This window comes from Cygnus olor, chromosome 21 (assembly GCF_009769625.2).
Source record: "Cygnus olor isolate bCygOlo1 chromosome 21, bCygOlo1.pri.v2, whole genome shotgun sequence".
Taxonomy (NCBI): Eukaryota; Metazoa; Chordata; class Aves; order Anseriformes; family Anatidae; genus Cygnus; species Cygnus olor.
Window position 1 is genome coordinate 4,912,408 of NC_049189.1, and position 20,414 is coordinate 4,932,821.

The 20,414-nt window shown below is 56.8% G+C and overlaps 1 protein-coding gene across 7 annotated transcripts in view; it reads right to left on the reverse strand.

Annotated features, from left to right (window-relative positions):
• Nucleotides 1-20,414, reverse strand: part of CASZ1 (castor zinc finger 1) — a 183,646-nt gene that overhangs the window by 38,122 nt on the left and 125,110 nt on the right. For 6 of the 7 annotated variants that reach the window (XM_040533267.1, XM_040533268.1, XM_040533270.1 and 3 more), the window contains 3 exons: nt 11,168-11,737; nt 3,996-4,836; nt 1,712-1,780 (listed from right to left, as the gene is read on the reverse strand). In XM_040533267.1, the coding sequence (XP_040389201.1) occupies nt 1,712-1,780; nt 3,996-4,836; nt 11,168-11,737 (1,480 nt within the window). Of the gene's footprint in view, nt 1-1,711; nt 1,781-3,995; nt 4,837-9,032; nt 9,299-11,167; nt 11,738-20,414 lie in introns of those variants that run through there. The other variant, XM_040533272.1, reaches the window with a different exon arrangement.

Genomic DNA, 20,414 nt, shown 5'->3' on the forward strand with positions numbered 1-20,414 from the left:
TATTTAAGCAAGTGCTGCCAGAAGCACCATCTGCTGAGGCACTAATAATAATAATAATAATTTTTTCTGTGGTCTTTTTTTTTTAATTATAAATATAGAGGAAAAAAAAACACAAGAAAACAACCCAACCCAAACTAGCTAAGTAAGAGGTTTTGTTTTGTTGTGTGAGAGAATGGATTATCCCTGGGCAGCTTTTGGCAGTGGCTTTGGCAAACTCATTAAGCTAATTATGCAGCGCAGACATACAGTGTCGTGTCTCTCTCCCCCCCACCCCCTTGATTTTAAGGCTTTAAACTGTTTTTAAAATTGTGTGTAAATTGAAGGGAAGTGGCTGTGCTGCCAACGGGCGGCTTGCGGAGCTTTCTGAGCAGGATGTGGTGTCCCTGAGCTATCTCAGAAGCCTCCCTCGGTTACCTGCCTGACCCCGGGGAAGGGGCTTGCAGAGCGCTCCGAGGCGTGGATGTGGTCGCGTTTACACAGGGCTCTGCTTCAGAGGGGAACTGGGGACAGAGAGTGGCATCGCCTCTCCCCCTGCAACCTCTGAGCAAAACTGAGCTCTGTCTCAGCAATAGAAGGGCGCTGCTGCTCCTGCCCCACGCTGAGCTGGGCTCAGAGCCCTGCTCTTGTTCCCAGACCCTCCCAGGAGACGGCGAGGTGCCGATGTGTGTGCAAACGTCCTCTCTTCCCATGTGGTCTTCTGCCCCCTTCTCCTGCATCATGGGTTTTGGCAAAAGGGCTGCAGGGGCATCGCCTTTGGGTCCGTTCCTGCTTCCCCTGCCCACGTGCCAAATCCTCCCTTGCAGCTCCTCAGCAGCTGGCTGCCCCCAGGGAGCTTCTGCAGATGCCAGCAAGGTGGGGAAGCACACTGCACGTTCCCCTCCCCGCTTGCTAGGAAGTGCCCGAGTGCTGATGGGAGCAAACCCTTCAGTTTTATCTCTAGAGAGAAGGGTTTGCTTGCTTCCCTACCGGTGTCTTTCCGTAAACAAGGGGCTTGCATGGTTAGACCCGTGGCAGTACGGAGGGAGGATCCAGCAGGCCAGGAGCAGGGGCTGATGAGCGACAAAAGAGGCAGGGGTTGTGCAATAACCTCCTCTGTCCCTGGTGGCATTACTCTGTGCACCACTGCAGCCTGGGCTCCCTCTCAGCATCGCTCATTCCTTGTCCAGAGCTGAGCTGAGGTGCCCCAGCCCGCACCTTGCTAACAGAGGGTTTCTCAAATAAAGGAGCTGCAAAATATCCTGGGATAAATATCCCCCACTGATGCTGAGACCTGCCTAAACCCAGTTCACTCGTGGATTCCTCCCAGCCTGGGTTCTCAGGGGCGAGATGTTCTCTGCTCGCCTCCCGTGGGCACTGGACGTGGCGGGGGGAAGAGGCAGGAGCTGGCACAGCAACGGGCACAGCCTGACAGCTAGGAGACGGCGCTCCCATTTACATCACGGGCTTCTGCAGGGAAACATTTTTCCACTATTTGTCACAACGTCTAACAGCTCTGGGGAGCCGAGCATGCTCTTGGCATGCCTGTACACCTCTCACAGCTACTGCTCTCCCAGGCAGGGGAACAGAGCGAGCACAGATGCCAGAGGGAAATGGAAGTGCCAAGGGCTGGTTTAAACACTTGGCCCAGATGGACAAGACCTCCTGTCTCCCCCCACCGCTCCACCCTCGTCCTTCCAGCCCTCTCCCCAAGAAAGTCCAGAGTTTTGCCTACCTGGCAATATACTTCTGGTAAATATTTACATCTTCGCTGACGGCTGGTTTGTCAGTGGGTAATCCGTTCCTAGTGAGAAACACACAGGGCAGAGCTGGTTAGCGGAGGGACAGGGCACAGCCGCGCTCCTGGTTTCACTCTCACACCACCACGCATCGGGAGCAAGGCAACTGGGTACCCACATGCGAACCTGGGATGGCCACAGGAAGACCAAGACCTCCGTGAGCACCCTGCAATACCACCCGTATTTGCACAGATGAAGCATTTATGTACTTTAATCACTGAAAACAACCAAACAGCACCCAAATGCCAGATGAGCTTGGGTGACTAGGCACCGTTAGGAAGCAGACAGAAGTTGCATCCTCCTCTTCCTCTGCTCCTACTCATGACAACTCTGCAGCCTGGTTTAACAAGGACACCTTTGCCCAAGGTTTGCTTGGAGTAAGATGAGCTCAGGGCATGTTCATAGCATTAGATGGCAGAGTTACAACCCACGGCTGGGATATGTGCGTGTGTGCGAGAGGGAGGGGTAATTCCTGCCAGGTTTTTGGGCCCAGGGGGGTCTGAAGGGGAAGGCAGGTCCCAGACAGCAGGTAGCACTTCCTCCACCAGCACAGTTAATGAGCTGCCTTCCTTTAGCACAAAACCCTGTGTCTAGCAGGCAGCCTGAAGGAGAAGGATCAGTGCCACTCCTGTGCTCCCACGTGTGATGAGGGGACCGGGGACAGCCAGGCTGCCCACCAGGTCACCCCCGCCCCATCACCATGCCCCAGCCAAGGCAGTCCTGTGGCACGGGAGGAGGGATCACCATGGTGCTGCAAACCCCATCCGCGGGCGGCAGGAAATGAGCACGAGAAAGGAAATCAGACTGGGATCCCAGTGCAACGCGGAGGCAGACGAGCGGAGGCTTGCAGCCCCCGCGCACAGCTCGACGGTGGCCACGGCACAGCCGGCAGCTGAGCGCCCTGGAGACTTGTCAGGCACAGAGCCCCTGGCCACGTCACCCATCACAACAAGGCACTGTGCCTACAGGAATATTTACAGCAGTGGTTTTTACTAAGAGCAGTCGCTGCCTGCCATCTGGAGCACGTACCAGGTTCATCCTGAGCGGGGACCAGATGCGAACGGCAGTAATCCTTTACCCTCTGCCATAAACCCAACCCAAGGAACCCCCACACCTGTCTGCAGGAGGCGGGGAGATGACTGCTCCACGGGGAGGGTGGGAAATGTGCGAGGGGCGATGCACACTTGCCTGAGTGCCAAGAGCAGCCATGTGAGGATTCAGCCCAAGTCCTCCCAACAGTAAGGACAAACAAATCCAAACCACCAGAACAAAACAGGCAAGTGCCTCCCTCCCTGCTTGCAGCCTGACTCGGATAAATCAGAGGACTGTAAGATCGGAAGGGTCTATTAGGCAGAATTAGACCCTTTTTCAGGAGGCAGCAGAGGTTTCAGGACCCCCACCAGCCCTGGCACTCTCACCGCCCCTCGGCATTAATGCAGCATGGTGTTGTGTCTGTGCCCCTCGGTACATCACCAGCTTTCCTGCAGCTCCCACCTCTGGAAGCTAAGCTACAAAGGAAGCCAAGGTTTGGCAAGGCCTTTGGCTATCTCCATTCAGTCCACAGCATCACTGCAGAGATTGCCAGCAATGTATGTGTAGGAGGTTATTAGTGGTAATTGGGCTAATGAGTTTGCCCAGTCTGAGGGGTAATTGAATCACCTCTATTTGTGTAAGGAACAAGCAAATTGAGAAGACACAGGCCTGGTCCCACAAAAGTATGTATATGCCTAACTCCTATGAAAATTAATGGGAATTAGGCACTAAAATGTCTTCAGTGGTCTGGGATGCACAAAAGGCCCTATCTTGCCAACAGCCAGCAGAGTTTTGCCATCGAGTTAGATGGCAGCAAGGATCAGGTTCTCCTACAGCCATGGCTGGCCGCCTGGGGCACTGGAGGAAGAAGGAAGGAAGCAGTTACGATCTCGACCTCAGAGTGCTGACAGCACCACGTCCCCTTATCTGTCCTTTCAGCATACAACCCCAGGAGCTAGTGGGCTCTGGATTCATGGCTGTGACTGCAGAAGGCAGGCCACAGCCTCAGTGTAAACGAGACAAATGGAGATGTAAGGTTGACAGAGGAACAGACACAGAGCAAGCAGAAACATCTCATTAACAGTGCATTTATCACCACACCAGCCGTAATTTGCCCCTGATCCACACACAGGCTTTAGGCACAAACCCTCACTAATACACAGCTAAGAACAGTGGGAGGACACTTACTTTACTGTAGAGACTGTTCCAGTTGTGATGGAGTCTGTCTTGGAGAAAGTTGACTTCAGGTACTCGGGAGTGTTGAATGGCAATGAGACGGACTGCTCTGGGCCGGCCACGGGCGTGCTGCTGGGGGTGCTGGCGAGGGGAGCAGGGGCCAGGCTGGGTGTCGGAGCTTTTACTGGAGTAAGCTTCTGAATGTTCCTCACGTCATACTTGGAAGGGCGGCCCACCTTGCCTGTCTTGAAGGCGATGGCTCCTCCCATATCTGGGCTTCCTTCTCCAGGCTTGAAGAGGTGCAAGTACTTGACGTTTTCTAGGTCGTACTTGGAGGCCTTCTTGTACGTGTTGCCGTTCTGTGGCCTGATGCTCTCACCCGTCTTCAGCTTCTGAATGAAGAAGTCATATTTGGAGGCCCGCGACATCAGGCCCTGCATCTGGGAACTGCTTGGAGAGGGCAGCGGCAGGATGGTGGCTTTGGTCTCTGTCAGCAGGGAGGCATCTGGACCTGGCACCCGGATGGGCTGCGACAGCACTGAGGAACCTTCCTTGCCCAGCTTGGAGCCCAGCTCCTCAGATTTGGCCAAGTGCATGGGCCAAGAGAGCTGCTCTCCAGCCTTGAGCTTGCGGATGTACTCCTCGTACTTGGAGAAGCGGGCTCGTTTGCTCATGGCGTCCTCGCCAGAGAGAGAGGCCGCGGTGGCGGTGGCCTCTGAGGTAGCAGCGTTCAGCTTGTCGAAGCTGATCTTGCGGGCCAGCTCGTCCCGCATGTTCTGATCATCGTAGCCGAACATGCCCAGGAACTCATTCATGGTGGTGGCGGCATAGTCTCGCAGCGATGAAGCTTCCCCTACAGAGAACCAGAGGGAGAGAGTCACGCAAGGGGCTGATTTTTCTTCTCCTCCTCCTATACCAGCACTAGAAGCGGGGAGGGGGGGCAAGGGAAGAGGGGAACATGATCTACTGACGTTTGGCTCACTTGTTAGGTTTTACGACTCTTAAATTAATTTGTTTTAAAAAAAAAAGTAATTAATACTGGGGTAAAATAAAAAGAGTTCATCAATGCCAGGAAAATCAATTTCCTAAATGTTCTAGCCGATGGCTTTTCAGTACATTAAACAAAGTTTCATAAATGTCTCTGCACTCTTGCCTTGGCCTAATATGAAGAAAAAGTAATTTTACTGGAAGTGAGACCAACGCCGATACGCCGGGGTTTGTGCGGTTCTGTCCTTGTGTGCGGGTGCACATGGACGGAGCTGGCGGAGGACAGGGGCAGGGGTGCCTACGGAGCGGGGCCGTGAGTAGTGGGGCCGGGCAGCCGGTGTGACACGGGGCACGGCGATGTGTGGGGTGCAGCAGGAGGGGTGCAGAAGGGAAGTGGCAGAGGTGGTGACGGATTAAGGCAGGGGCAGAGCGGCGAAGGCTACGTGCCTGAGCAGCATTGAGGAGCGGGGAAGGAGTGGGGAAGGGAAGGCAAGACAAAGACAGGGTAGTTCCCCACAGCCGTTGCAGTCCTTCCCCTCCCCGGCCATTCTGTGAGGTTTCTTTTCAGCCAGCTTGCTCCCTTCCTTCTCAGTCCCAATGACTGGGGAGCTCCTTGCCACGTCCCGAGGGACAGCAGTTCAGCAAAGGCAATGGAAACGCGCTGGCAGCATCCTGAGCAGCCAGGAACAGCTTCCAGTAAGAGAAGGAAAGGGAAAAGAAGTCCATGCAGGTGCAAAATGTATCCAAGCCTTCCCTCCGCTAGGATTTGGGCTGGGGACAGGAGCCCCTGATGTGGGCTCCAGAGGGAGGGACAGCCTGTTCCTGCAGCGTGAGGCAGGAAAGGCTGCTCTGCCGGGGGGCACAGGAAGGCTGAGCCAACACCGCCTGCCTCTGGTCTCCTCCTCCCTCCCCTGCTCCCCCAGCAGCCTCCCAGGCCACCGGGAGGGGAAGAACACGCATCTGGAGGTCACCCAATATCAGTGGAAAGGAGGAAATAAAGATCGCTCTGACGTGGCAGCTTGGACTCATTTAGGCTTCAGTCTGACACAGCGTTCCTCCTCCTCCTCCTCCTCCTCCTCTCCCTCTTGCTCTCTCCTGCAGAGTAAAGATTTACTGTGTGCAGGAGTCCTTCAAACCTCCCTCGTCATCTTTTCCACTCCCTCCCTCGAGCTCTCAGGGGCAAGCAGGCTCCCATGGCCAGCACCAGCAGGTGCCTCGGCAGCAGGTGGAGGTTTGGGCACTGGGTCCAGAGCTCAAACCCAGTCACTGCTGACTTGAAGCATGGTTGAAAAGGAAAGCATCAAGCCACAGAACTGGTCAATGGATCCAAAGCATGAGAACGGACCCCTAGGAGCTGGGATCTGACAAACTGGGATGCATTTACACGAGCACTTCTGCACACACCAGTCCCAGTCAATGAGCAAAGCCCCAGCTCAGCAGCCACCAGCTTGCATGAACCTGTGCCTGTGGGACTATGTGGAGGAAGAGGCTGCCTGAAACAGGCACTAAAACGTGCACAACCATGAGAGTCACATTCCTGAGTCAATACTTTTCCAAAGCCATCGAAATTATCTTTCACACACACATTTGATTTAATGAAATTAAATCATTCTGTCTTGCTTTCAGGTTGTTCTCTTTTCTACCTGTCCTCTCCACCTCCATCTTAGTGTAACCCTATGAGCAATAAAGGTGATTAATCCCAAGAAATCCCTGATGGGTCTAACAAGTGTTACAAAAAGACTCCGTTTCTGTTAAATTTGTGTCCTCTGTTCTGCTTTTCCTCTTTCTGGACCTGTACAAATCCCCCAGCCTCCTTCCCAACTCCTGACTTCCAAGCCCTGAACAGAAAACCCTAGCCAGCCTGGGCCAAACTACAAGGGGAGAAAGCCCACCACAGATGGGATCCGAAAGGAAATTCAACTATCAGGTGTGATTTTTGCTGGCTTTAACAGCTGCACTGATCAACAGCCAGCCCTTTCCCTTCTTTCTCCTGATGTGCAGCACACAAGACCCAGCACGTAGCTGGGACCCTCCCCAGTCCCACATCTCCAGTCGGTTCTGCAGATCCCAGCGCAGCTCAGGCCCCACAGATTTACAAACCCAGAGAAGATATTCAAGGAAGCCTAGCATTTTCTTCTAATACTGGGAAAAACAAAATGCTGTAGGAGACCAGCTCCTTTCTAAATTTCTCTCTTCTGCACATTTGGTGTTGGAAAGCATCTTTGGTACCCATGTGGCTAGACCTCAGACAGTACAACTAGATGCATTACCCAAAACCACGAAGGAGGATGATTTTTCAGGTCTTTTTTTGAGCTTTGCAAGGTCTATGCATAAGTTCGGGTTTCAGTACCCTCGATTTAACCCCTCATCCCCCAAACCAGCTTGCTCTCTGTCCCTCCGTTGCTCCAGTTTGGCTCTGGGTGACTGCAGCACCCTGACTGCAACGCCCTCCCTGATGAGTGGTGCTGCAGGGAGCTCTGTGGTTCCTCACCCCGTTTGAGACGAAACCCTGGCCAGTTCCCCCTGCCCAGCGAGCACACCTTCACTCACCCAGCACGAGGCCACCAGCACATCCCCTAAAGCCACAACAACCTGCATTTACTTGCAGGGTGGCTAGCCAGAGGGCTAGAGGCTCTTCTGGTGGAGGCACCTAGGGAAGGGCTCACCATGAAGAGGCTGAGACCCAGCCAACCCCTCATTGTCACCGACAGACAGCTCCCCCCGGACCCCCAGCAGGCAGAAGTGAGGCAGAAGGACAGCGGCTGGGAAACAAAATCCCTGCGCCAAGTGCGCAGCCCTCCCCCTGCGTCGCATTTTTCTCTCCCCTTCTGTGTGATAACAAAAGGGCTCCCTCTCCCCTCGCTGCCGCTCTCCATTTGTGGGCATTGCCAAAGAGCAGAGATCCGTGTGTCTCGGAGCAGCTATCGTATCACAAAGGATCCGGAGCTAGCAAAAAAAAAAAAGGGGGGGGGCTAAAAATAGCCTGCAGCAGCACACTATATATGGAAGGAAAAGCAAAACAGCCCAAATGAAGAGCAAGGTCTGGGTCCTGGGGGATGGGGCATCCCGGCTCTGTCCTGAAGTCTGCTTGGGAGGGGAAATGTGGAAATTTGGGGGCTGGAGAAACTGGCACTCGTCGTGCATGTTCTCCCAAGCGGAGTCTCCCCAGGAAATTTTGGAGAGAAAGCCCTCCTTGCTGAGAGCAGGGCCAGTGTTCCCCTTCTGAGGGACGCAGCCAACAGGCTAAGAAAAGAAAGGAAAACTTTGAGAGCTTGCACAGGGGGAAGCTCCCGGTGACTGCGTTAGCCCAGTATGCGAGTAATGGGCAGAGAGAAGAGCATGGGATCGTGTAGGAAAATCTCCTGGGTATGCATGCAGCAGCGAGGGGTTGTAGGAAGGGATCTCTGTCAGAGCCTGCACGGGGAAGTCTGAATGCTATATATAAATGTGTGTGCAGCAGCACGGGTCAGTCAGGGAGCAGGAGAGGTGTGTGAATGAAGGAGGAAACGCATCTGCATGTCCAGGTCAGAGGCTGACACCCGTCTCCTGATGGACGCCAGCTTTGCAGCTCCTGAACAGTGTTCCCAGCTGATCGGGAGGGAGGAATATAAGGCAAGGCTCAGCACTGACTCCTCAGTCCCTTGTTTTCAATGGGTGGCTCAGGACAAGAAACAGGGGCCCCACATGTGCACGTTCTCCATCGTTATAGCCCATCTTATTTCAAGTAGGACTAGGATCACTCCCCCCAACTGACCAAGAAAGCCCCGCTAGATGCAGGATCCTGTTTCCTGCATGGCTTCTGCTTTTTGCCCCAAAAAAGCTGACCAAAAGCAGCACAAGCCCAACTTTAAATGCAGCTGAGCCCTCTCGGCTCTGTGTCCTCAGAGAGCAACAGGCACTCAGAGCCTTCAAAGCTGGGTTCTGCCACAAGTCCCTCAAAGCCACACCGAGAGGGTGGGCAGAGCTGTGCTCCTCTCCCGGGAGCTTCCCACTGCCCCCCAAGGCACAGGAAAGAACTCCTTTGGGGTGCAGGCAGTCCCAAACCCCATGGCAGTAATTTACCTTGCACCCAGTAACACCAAAGGGACTTGGTGGTGAACAGCTTCGAGTCCATTTTCTGGTGCACAGCTTCTGAAGAGGAGAACTTTGTCCTCTCCAACACAAGAGAGGCTTCGCTCTGTGCTTTCCAGAGAAATATCACCATCGACGTTAGCACCAGGCTTCTTGAAACACATGCTCAAGACCTGGCAGCACTTCCCTTTGCCAGGCAAAAACTAAGTGGGGTAAACCTGACCCCACACGTGCCACTACCTGCCCTAAATATAAATAAGCCTCCAGCCCCCCATAACTGCTTACACATTTTTGTGTAATCCCCTGACAATACAGCCCTAGAAAAGCATTTTACTGAGAACTCTTACCCAACAAGAGACCTCTTCTTTTTCATTTTCCACAGGTTGGCAACATATATTTACAGCCTAGGTTCCCCTCCTTTTAGTTTTCGTGGCAAAGAAAAGCTGCAAATGCGGGCTAAAGGGAATTAAAACAAACTGAAAACTGAGTCCAGGCACAATCACCTTGTGTCTGGGAACGACAAGGGCTTTCCTATCAAAGGAAACTGAAGGTCACACTTTTCCTCATTGATCTTGCAATGTTTGTTAATTACTCTGTCACTGATGTGGCGAAGGATAATTAAACAGCTCTGTTTATATCTTATATGCATAATTATGTGCGCTGCCACTGAACTCGTGAAGACTAGAGAATGTGCCTCTCCAGAAGGGGAACGGACAGACGGAGATGAGTTTCGGCTGCATTATTAACAGGAGGAGGAAAACACGGGCACACACAAAAGGAGGAAAGTTTGATGGATTCACAAAGTGCTGGGATCAGGGGAGGGGTGTGCGCAGGTGGAGCAGATTAGGGGGAGATCTTTCAATTACGGCTCCAACCCAGCTGAGTGACAAATCAGGGGGAGGGAGCTGCTCTGCCCGAATAGCAAGCATTCAATCTGCCCTAAGCTTTTACCGAGGCTTAGCGTTCATATGGCCCCCAAAAATCAATCTGGGGGGATCTGGGTATCAGAAAATGAGCAAGAAACTCAGCTGGGGCTTTCCCCAGTAGCTCTTGCTGATTTCAGCTTTTGAATGAGCCACAGAAAAAAAAAAAGCAGGAGCTATATGAAAATAAGAAATGCACACACAGCCTGGGGGAAAACCGGCAACCACGCACGAGTCAGCATCCAGCCCAGAGCAGGGGGTGCTGGAGCCGGGGCTGCATGCTGGACATCTCTGTTACAGGCTGCTATTTGATGCCAAGAAAGGGGAATTTGGGTAAAACCAGGGAATGATGAAGGAAGGATAAGAAGAAAGTTAGCACTACATAGGAGCTTGCTCCACGCTTGCTGATGGTAGCACAGCCCCGAGCAGCTCAGAGTGAGAGCTGAGGCTCAGCACTGCCTGACTGCCAGGGATTTAAGGACACGGCGTCCAAGCGCAGGGGGGTGCAGACACCCTGGGTTTGCTCTGGCACACCCTGGCTGTCACATCCTGCAACGCTGGCCCAGTCCAATAAAGACAGGAGAAATGGGAATGCTGGTGAGGATGGCTCTTGGCTCTGCAGGCAGCCCCACGGCAGCATGCACCGTGCTGAGATGCAGGATGAATTCTGGTGTCCTCCGTCCCTCAGATCCCACAGCCAGCTCTCAGCTCAGGGTCAATCACTGCTGTGCAAGGTGCAACCGGTGGGCACGAGTGTGTTTACACACCCTGCCCACACCATACAGCCAGGGTGCATGTGAACACGTTGCAGAATCCACCAGGGATTTGCCATGAGGGCACAATTTTATTTTATTTTTTTCCATGCAGAAAAATATGACCAGGAAACAACACACAACGCAGTTATCCCCATGTGAATTGCATGAAGGAGTCTAGGGAAGGAGACCTACTCTACCACGGGATCTACAGTCTGGGAAGAGTCACCCAGACACGTCCACCCTGCGCACACCCCGCTGAGGAAGGGCACTGAGCAAACTGGGCACGGTCCCAAAAGCAAACACGCAGCAGGGAGGCAGGCAACTGCTGGGGGATTCGGGATCCTCCACCCCTCTCCTACAGCCAGCAGGTACCCAGCAGTTCAGCCTCTTCCCCAGAACACGCAGCCGAGGAGCTGCCCCACGCAGGGGTGGGTGACAGGGGGCTTACCTGAGGCCGTTCCTGCCCCCAGCTTGGAGGCCACCTCGCCGCTGGAGGCCCGGTAGGCATCATCCTTGGAGGCCGTCCCGTCGGAGTCCCTGTCGTCCAGGAAGGCGCCATCCTGAGAGCCCCTCAGCGCATCCGCGTCGTCCCCGTTGTCTTCCTCATCGCTGCAGCCCTTGGGCTGCACCATGTAAACCCCTTCGGGGGGCACCTCCGCGCTCTCGGCGCCCTTACACTCCTTGCCCTCGGCCCGCCCCAGCAAGGGCTCCTCGTTGTACTCCCCGTTCACCCACTTCTCAATCACCTCCCTCCTCTTGTCCTCCTCAATCTTCTGCACGCGGCTGAGTCCGTCCGAAAACTCAGTCCCCGGCTCCTTGGTCCCGGGCTGAGGCAGGTCCTTGTTGCTGCTCTCCCGCTGCGGCCCCTTGTCCGCACGCGCCTGCTCGGCTCCCCCGTGGTCGAAGACGACCTGGCGGCTCAGCTTGGCACAGATTGCATTTAGCTTCAGGCCGCCTTTGCGCTTGGCAGCCATTGTGGGTTTTCCTGAGGTTGCGTCAGTGCATATAGTTCTTTCAGCTGGAAAGAGAGAGGGGGAAGAAGCGAGGAAGGGCATTAGAGGGATCGGGACATCCAGAACCCAAGCAGCAAATGGCTGCTCCCAACCCGGCGCCGTCACGCGTGGCCGCGGCCGTGCTGTGAAGGGTGGGACTGCCACCTCTTCCTAAGTGCCGAGCTCCCAACCTGCCCGTCCCAACGGAGGCCGCCGGCCTCAAGGCAGAGGCAGGCATTTATGCTGGGACTGCACTGGGCCCAAAAGGCCCCCAACACCACAAGCAGGTGAGCGTGGTGTGGCCCAGCCATCATGCCTGGCTCGGAGGACATGCGATCGGCTAACAGCCTCGCGTGCTGCCTCCTTCACACCGCAGCACCTGCCTCAAGCCCCCGTCTCCATCCCCCAAATGACACCAGGCAGCAACTGCACCCCAACACCTAGAGCAGGGAACAGCCTCCCAGTCTAACCCTAGGGATGGTGAGGAGCTCACTTCATGGGCTCAGAGAAGAGAACCAGTACTGAGCAGGGAGAACCAGTAGGGATGATGGGAGCACTGGGAAGTGCCCGTGCTGCAGCCCCAGCCTGGTGTGTGGCAGCCAAATAGGAGAAAATCGCCCGGGGCTGGCATCAGTTGATCAGGCCCCTTTGCTCCCTCTGCTCTCACACACACAGGAAATTCTGCTCTCGCACTTCCCAGCACAATCAGCTAATTAGTGTGGGTTTGTTATTTTAATGTAGTTTATTCATATGTGACAGCTAGTAAAGGAGGGGTAAGAGAAAGTGGGGGGAGAAAGGAAGAAGGTAAGGTCTTAACTTCAAGGTCACGGAGAATCTTGAACTAAATGGTCCCTATCACGGAGTCACTTGCATAATTATTGCACCAACAATTAGCAAGGCTCAATCACAAATAAAAGCAAAAACCTGATTCTAAAGTAGCTGCGCTGTCTCATTTCTCTTTTTATTTACGGTCCCCGCAAGAGGCACGCAGACTGGGAGGGGTTAAAGGCCCTAAGGCAAGAGCCGGGCCTTGCAGCCGGGCCCTCCCCGCCCGGTGCCACCACAGACCCCACTCTGTGTCCCCGGGCTCAGGAAGAGCACCCCTAAAGTGCTGGGGACACACATACCACTGGGCACATCGCTGGACGTGTCCCCAAGATGTGCTCTTGGACAGCGTGTCCGGCTGGAAGAGGGACCTGTCCCATGGGACCGAGACGGGGAGTCCCTCGTGGCCACTCAGCCGGCACCTCCCTGTCGCAGTCTGGAGGTGCAGCTCCACAGGAGTGCACCGAGATTAATCAGACCCCCTACAATGCATCCAGAAGCCATCGTGACAGCCCCTAATCCCATAACATGACAGCCCAATACAAACACACTGAAACTTTAGACCTGCTGTCCAAGAGCCAGAGAGTGGCTGCTTAGCGTAAACTCCTGACAGCTTCAGACACGCTTCCCTGTCAAGGACTGCAAGGAAAATACCTCCCCACCCCCCAACAAACCTATCAGCCCCCCATAAAAAGCGAGGCAAAATGTGCTCCTACCCATTCCAATGGTGTTCCCCCCCTGACACCGAGCCCCCCCCCCATGCCCTCATGCTTTCAGGCAGGGAAAGCACCTGCCTCCCCCGAGGGCATCCCTGCCCCTCCAGGAACGGGAGCTGCTCCCAAGCCATGTGCATGCACCAGCAGCAAGCGTGGAGCCACACACGGACGGGTTAAAGCCTCCCCTCTCCCCAAATCACCCCCCCGTACACCTCCCCCCGCGCCTCCTTTCACACATCCCCCCGCCCTGCACGCAGCCCTCGCGCGTACAGATGGGCACCGGCAGGCGCCCATAATGCTGCCGAAGCCTCTGCGTGTTGGCACCTTCCCTTCCCATCACATTCCCGCTCTATTTAGGGCAGAAAGCGCAGGCCGATCCCGTGCGCCACGGGTACCACGTTGGGACTCTGCGGAGGCTGCTGCGAGCTCCAGCTGGAGGCCGGCCAGGACCCCGAGGGCTCATGCTGGGGGGCTCGGCGAGGGGCCAGCGAGCCTCGCTGGGTGCAGGTGGCCAGGGTCGGGGCAGCCGCTGGCCCTGTTCCTGCCCGGTGCTTCCCCATCCCTGTTCCCACGACAGCCGGTGAGGATCAGCCCCGCTCGCAGCTGGGGTGACGGGGAGGGAGGCACGCGGCAACCCGCTGCCCCCCGCCCCGCGGCGACGACAGGTCCCATTATTCTGGTCTGGAGGTGAGCAGCCAAGTGCGTGCACCAGACGGCAAATGAATATATAAATATTTATTCAAAGGAAGAGGGGAACAGACGTTCCCGAGGCTGCACTTGCTGCGTACGCAGCAGCTACAGGGAGCCTGCAACTTGTCTTCCATTCCTGGCCCCGCTGCTCCTGCACCCCGCCCTCGCCCCTCCGGCACCCGGCTCCTGCCCTTCCCTCCGCACCTCTCCTGTCCCCTCTCCCTTCTCCTCCCCAGGTGGGGTTTCTTTGAGCACAGCGATGCTCTTCTTTAACGTTTTGGGCATCTTTTCCTAAAGCCTATGTCAAAACTAAAACAAGCTCAGAAAACTCCCTTTCCCCCTAACCTATAAAAGGAACCCTCCCAGAGACCTTCCCGGGACAGGACGTGCTCTGGGGCAGCAGGACTCCATCCCGTGTATATCTCCATCCCACCTGTGCACGTATGACCGCAGGGAATCAGAACTCCCAGCTTCTTCTTCCAACTTTGCAACCAGCTCTTGGCAAGCCCAGACGCATCGCTTTATCTTTCCAACCCCTATTTCTTTGTCTCTGGAGCAGGAGGGACATTCATGACCTCAGCATTTCTGTTCCCCTCTTTTGGCCTGATAAACTTAAAGGGAGAAGGGGAACCCTACTTGCAGGGAACTGCTGGAGATGGCCCTGGAGGGACTAGAGCATCTGTGCCCAGGTGGTGGGTATGGGGTAGGGGTGCTGCAGGGGGACCCTGTGCCTGCCCGGGGTCGGGGCTGCCAGGCAGAGGGACCCTGGAGCCGTGGGGTCCCTGCCCGGCCCCGCTCCCCACCCCACATCACCCCCACATCACCCCCTGTCTGCACGGCACTGTTTAAAGATTCCTGGCTAAGTAAACATCCCCCTTCATTTTCTTCTTCCCAAAAGAAATGTTTTGATTTCGCATCAATCTGAGGAAGCCGTTTATAACCTGAGCCTGTCACAGGGACTTTTCATCTCTGCCCGGGACAAACTCTCCCACATGCTCTATTTACACTGAGCACTTCCTCGGAAAACAATGCCACCGGCAGCGTACCCTGCCGGCCCCACACCCTGCCAGCAGGCACCGGCTGCCCCACGCTGGTGAATGTCCCTCGGGGACAAGGCCTGGCGCTCGGGGACAACCATGTCCCCTGCAGAGGGCACAGAGGGCCCCGGCGTGTGGCAGCGGATCGAGAGGCTGGCACGGGTGGAGGAGAGGGTTGGGTGGTGTGGGCAGAGCCTGGGGGGCCTGGGGACCCCCCTGGATGGGCCAGGGGCTGAGGAGGGGCAGGGCAGGAGGGGTGAGGGCCCGCGCCATGGGATGGGGGCGCTGGCTGGGGAGGGCCGGCACGCTGGCACTTCAGAGGGCCGGGCGCGTTGAACAGATGGAGCTTTCATATTCTTATTGAAGAGTTTTCAGCCCAGCTGAGCAGCTCCATTCAGGAGGGAGGTCCCAGCGCCAGCTTTCCAGGAGCTGCAAGCTCTCATTCGATTAATTATTAACGGCATTATTTGGGGCGGGGAGGGGGAGGGAAGGAGGGCCGACGCGCTGCGCGGGGCCTTTTCTTTTTTAACCACTGTGGTACGAGCCTGACTGGAGAGCCCCAGGCGGGGCAGGAGGCACGGCCCTCAGACAGAGCCCGGCGTGTGTCCCACAAATAACGCCCTGTGCCCCCAAATCCCAGCGGGGAAGGCAGCCGAAGGTGCAGCCCCTGCGGCAAACACCTCCCCTCCAGCCCAGGCAGGGCCAGGGCACAGGCAGCAGCAGCCCGGGCCTGGCCCACGCCGTGTGGGAGTGGATGCAGCGTGTGTATTTTCCCCTCTCCGGTTTATCAATAAAACATTTTATTGCTTTTAGCTCAGGAAATGACCTTGGGTTAGTGGATGCTGTCTCTTCTGCCTGGCCTTGGGGAGTTCGCAGAGGCTCTTTAACGACCTGCACGCATGGGGCCCACCCGCGCACCGGCGGCGTGGAGCCGGGGAAAGCCCCGGGTGTGGAGCTGGACCCGTCGGGCTCCGGCTCTGCTCTGGGCAGGAGCAGGAGGAGAACACAGCCACGGGAGGAGAAGTGAAACAGCCGTAAGGGTGTCCTCACTGCAGTCCTACCAACTGTGCTCCCTGCCTCCCCAAGCCGTCAGGGCTCTCCCTGCACACCCCAGCCATGAACTGGGGGGGAAAAGCTGGGGACTCTGCCCTGTGCCTGCCACGGTGCGGTATGAATGCATTCAGCACTGCCCAAACTTCTGCCTGCAGCACTGGCATCTCCAGCCACACATCAGTCCACTTTTCTCCCCATTTCCTACTCCAGAGCCTGGCATAGAAGGCTGGAGGCCAGACACAGCTCCCTTCAGCAAGCCTGCCCTGCTCCCCTTGGCTCAACCTGCTCAGCTGCAGCGTTTAGCCAGAATTGTGGTGAGGGGCAAAGAGAAGTAGAGAAACCAGTGATCAAGGGCAGAGGGTCCTCAGGCAGGGGCAGGATGGCAGCTCCAGCACTGCTGGAGCTCTCCCAAGCCAGAGACAAGTCCCCAAAGCCTGCAAGGGCACTACAGCCAGTGGCACATCCCAATGGGCAACATCCCCACCAGCACGAGCCTGGCTTTCCAGCCTCATCCCCTCCCAGTGTCCCCAGTTCAGAGGTCCCTGTCCTGCCCCAGCTCTTCTGGTGCCCCACGCGGATGCAAACCCTCCCGGTGCCAGAGCTGTGCTGGTGTCAGCCCATGTGAGCCCTGGCCCCAGCACGCTGCCACCCCCCGTGCCCGCTCCCTGCAGCCGCGTCCGCCTCAAGAGCGAGCCCTAAAGTGTTAACGGCGATTGGTGAAATGGCACAGCAGATTGCTACAATAAATAATTTACTGATATTTATAAATATTCAAATCAGCAGGCTTCAGAAATTGAAAGGGGGGGCTGAGCCGATGGGGAGGGGAGCGTGTGTGTGTGTGTGTGTGCGCGTGTGGAGGGGGGGAGCTGACATTAATTCCCAGGCTCTCCAAATTCATTTGAGAACTGTTTCTCATTTCAAACAAATATTAAATCTTTTGGTGTCAGGCCTCCAAAATCAAGCACCAAACAGAAAGTCACCGCCCTCGCGGTGGCTGATGCTGTGCCTGCCACAGGGCCGGCTGACCAGGGGGCAGCGGCGAGGAGCCCACCCGGCCACATCTGCGCCCCAACACCAGCCGAGGGAGGAATTGCCATTGCTGCCACCTATGATACCTTTTCTTTCCATTTTCTAAATCCCACGGGAAAGCAAGGGCTCAGCACAGGAGCCATGAAGGTGCTGCCAGGACTCCTGGAAGCCCTGCAGCAGGAGGACCCTACAGCAAGAGGACCCTGCAGTCCAGGCTCCTGGCTTTTGCTCCTTGCTATGGAAGGGAATTCGATTTCAGAGGCTGAAGCAGGCGGTTAAAAGCCAGGAGCCCTGGCTGCCAGCCTGGTTTTCAGGCACGGTGTCACCGAAGGTCTCCCCAGCCTTCTGTGCCTTCATTTCCCATGCACAGGAGGAGGAATGGGGGCGATGACCCACCTGGCTGAACCCTGCAACGCTTACCCGGTGCTTTGAGGTCTGCCTGGCAGCTCTCTACTCCCGCACCGCTACTAACCGAGCCTCTTCCACCCCTGAGCATCCCACTGACCCCTGAGATGGCCGCGGGAGATGATCCCGCATCCTCCCCTGGACCACCCCACCGGTAACGCCAGGCTCCAGCATGGGGCGAATTTCCCCCAGATGAGTAATGGCTTTTCTAATGCACGGGCAGGCTGTCAGCTTCCCTACTCCCAGTGTTTTATGGGTTTAACTGAACGGCTCTGAACTCCCTAGTAAGAAATAAAGTTATCCCTCAGCGTCCCTTCTAAACATTTCACTCAGTGCAAACGGTGTTTAAGAAAAATGAGGACATATTTCTTCTTAAGGATGCAGTATCCCCCTTCAGAGGCCTAATTTATGCCATATATCACTGGCCAGGGAGAGGAAGGCAGCACAGACCTCACACTAGGAGCGAGCTGGCCCGAGCGCAGCCCCGGCGCTGCTGCAGTGGTGCAAGGGGCTGCGGCTCAAGCGCTCCCGAGCCCGCAGGGGAGCAGAGCCCGCAGCGGGCAGGACGGATGCCCGCCACGGCTGCTCGGTGGGGCTGCCGGCTCCCCGCCGCCCTCTGGCTCTGCCGCCGCTCGCCCGGCTCTTCGCAGGCATTCGGCACAGCTGGCGGGGAAGGCGGCTCAGCTGTGAGCAAAGACGGGGCTAATCCTCGCTCGCAGCTCTTTAGGAACGCGCCTCAACCTTTTCCCCAGCAGATCGCAAAACCCAGCCTGAATGCGCTTTGATCTGCCCGGCCCCCAGCTCCGAGAGCCCGCCCCGGTGCTGCCGCTCGTCCCCGGGCACCGACACCAGCGCCATGTCCCTGCCTGTCCCTTCCCCTTCTGCCCCTGTCCTGCCGGGTCTCCGCAGCCCTTCAGCTTTTGGAGATTTGGCCCAACTCAGTGGGCCCAGCACCTCGCTGCCAGCTCTCGATGCTGCTGCAATTCACGTGGTGGTGGGGGGACAGCACCGCTGCGGGACGGCTGGACGCACTTTCAGAAGTGTCTTGTAGCCAAGCCCGCAGTGCATCTGTCAATGCTGAAACGTTTCGAGAGTTTCCTGCTCTTGGTGCCACAAAACCTGTCCTCAGCAGCAACGAGGACGCTCCCTGGGAGCTTTCTGTCCTCGGAGTCCTTTAGGTAACACTGAGCCAAGAGGATCAGCTTTGCTGGTCCAGTTTCTCCTCCTTGCCTTATTTATTTATTATTAATTTTTTTAGTCCAGTTAAAAGGTTTACTATCCTAAGTGGCCTCACTCAGCCTAAGTAACTCTATAAATCACGCCGAACCGCTAACATCGCAGGCCCACCATCAATCTCCCCACAGGTTGTGAAGAAAGCCGAGGGGAAAGCAGCAGAGGGGTGAGGGATGAGTGGGGGCTCGGCCCCAGCAGGCTGCCTGCAGCCCCCAGAGAACCGCCTGCGATGCCAGGCCGGGTGTCAGGGCAGCTCCATGCCAGCACGGGCTCTGCCTTCCCCTCTCCGTGGCCATGATTGTGACCACTCGGAGGGGAGACGTGAGCCCCTTGTGATTGCCAAAAGGGCAAGGGGTGCAGGGAAGCAGCGAGGGGGAAGAGGGGGATCCAGCAAGAAGGAGCTACGGAGAAAGCCCAGGGGCTGGCGCAGGGAGCTCCTGCGGTGGACCCCGTGCTGGTGATGTGCGAAGGCTCGGGGAGGACTTTTGGCAAACCACTCTCGCTCTGCTAAGCTCAGCTCGCGTTTCCCTTCTACCCATTTCAGCCCCAGGGGTTTTCTCTTCCTGCTCTCCCTCACTTACCGGTGACGTCCCAGTGCTGGTACCGGCCTCTGGGCATCGCCTGGGGAGGAGTTTTTGGGGCAGGCTTGAGGAAAACTGGAGTTTCCTTGCTCAGCACCACAACAGAGACCCCAGCCCCATCTTGCTGAGGCTTCTCTTTGCTGTCTTCGCGTAGCCTGTGCTGCCCCAGCACTACTAATGACTGTGGTGCAGGCACGTTGGGGGATGGCACACACCTCAGCCAGGCTTAGCTGCAAGTACCTGATGCTGGGGAAGTAAACAGGACCTGGGAGAGAACTGGGATACAACCTGGGAAGGGAATCACCCCCAGTATCACCAGCTCCCCTTGGTGTCTGTAACGAGTCACTTTACCCAAAGCCGTGGGGAGCAGCTCAGCAACAGCTGAGGGCAGGGGCTCAGCGAGCTCCTCCTGACAGGGGCTCCCTGCGCACCCCAGGGTGGCTGGGAGGCAGCTGCAGGGGGATTTGGGAGGCTGCTGGCGAGCTGGCCCCTGTCAGCACCCTAAAGCTCAGCCCCAGCCCTAACTAATTGCAGTGGGAAGGCAGGAGCAGAGCTGGGAGCCTGCATGCTTGTTGCATCACCAAGAAACAGAGGACCAGAAAAAGTTCATTATCGCGGTCTCACACCACGGCTAATTCTGCCTTGCCTTTTGCTGTGCTTTCTTCTGGTCATCAGGGCTCATCTTCTTATCCCCCTGTCCTCGTGAGCCCATCCACGTGCTCGCGCTCCCGCCGGCCGCGAGCACCCATCGGAGGGGACGCACACGTGCCCTGCAACGTGGCCGTGCGGGTGCACCGCCGTGCGCAGCGGCACACGCAACCCGGCACTCCGGCACACGCGACCTGGGAAGCTCCGAGCGCAGGAACCGCGTGCAAAGGAAGGCACACGAACGTCCACGAACGCCCTGCGTGGTCTGCGGCCGTCCGGGCGCGATGCGTGCGTGGCCGCACCTCCCCGCAGCGCACCAAGCGCCGCTCAGCCCCGCGCGCTCGGCGAGCACCCACGCGGGGAGAGCCGGCCGTACGAGCGCAGCGCTCGCGCGGGTTTCCCGTCCCCGTGCCGGGAGTGGTTTATTCTGCAGCTGGGAGAGAGAAGACGGGCGTCCTGGGCGGCCCCGGCAGGGCCAGCCCCGCG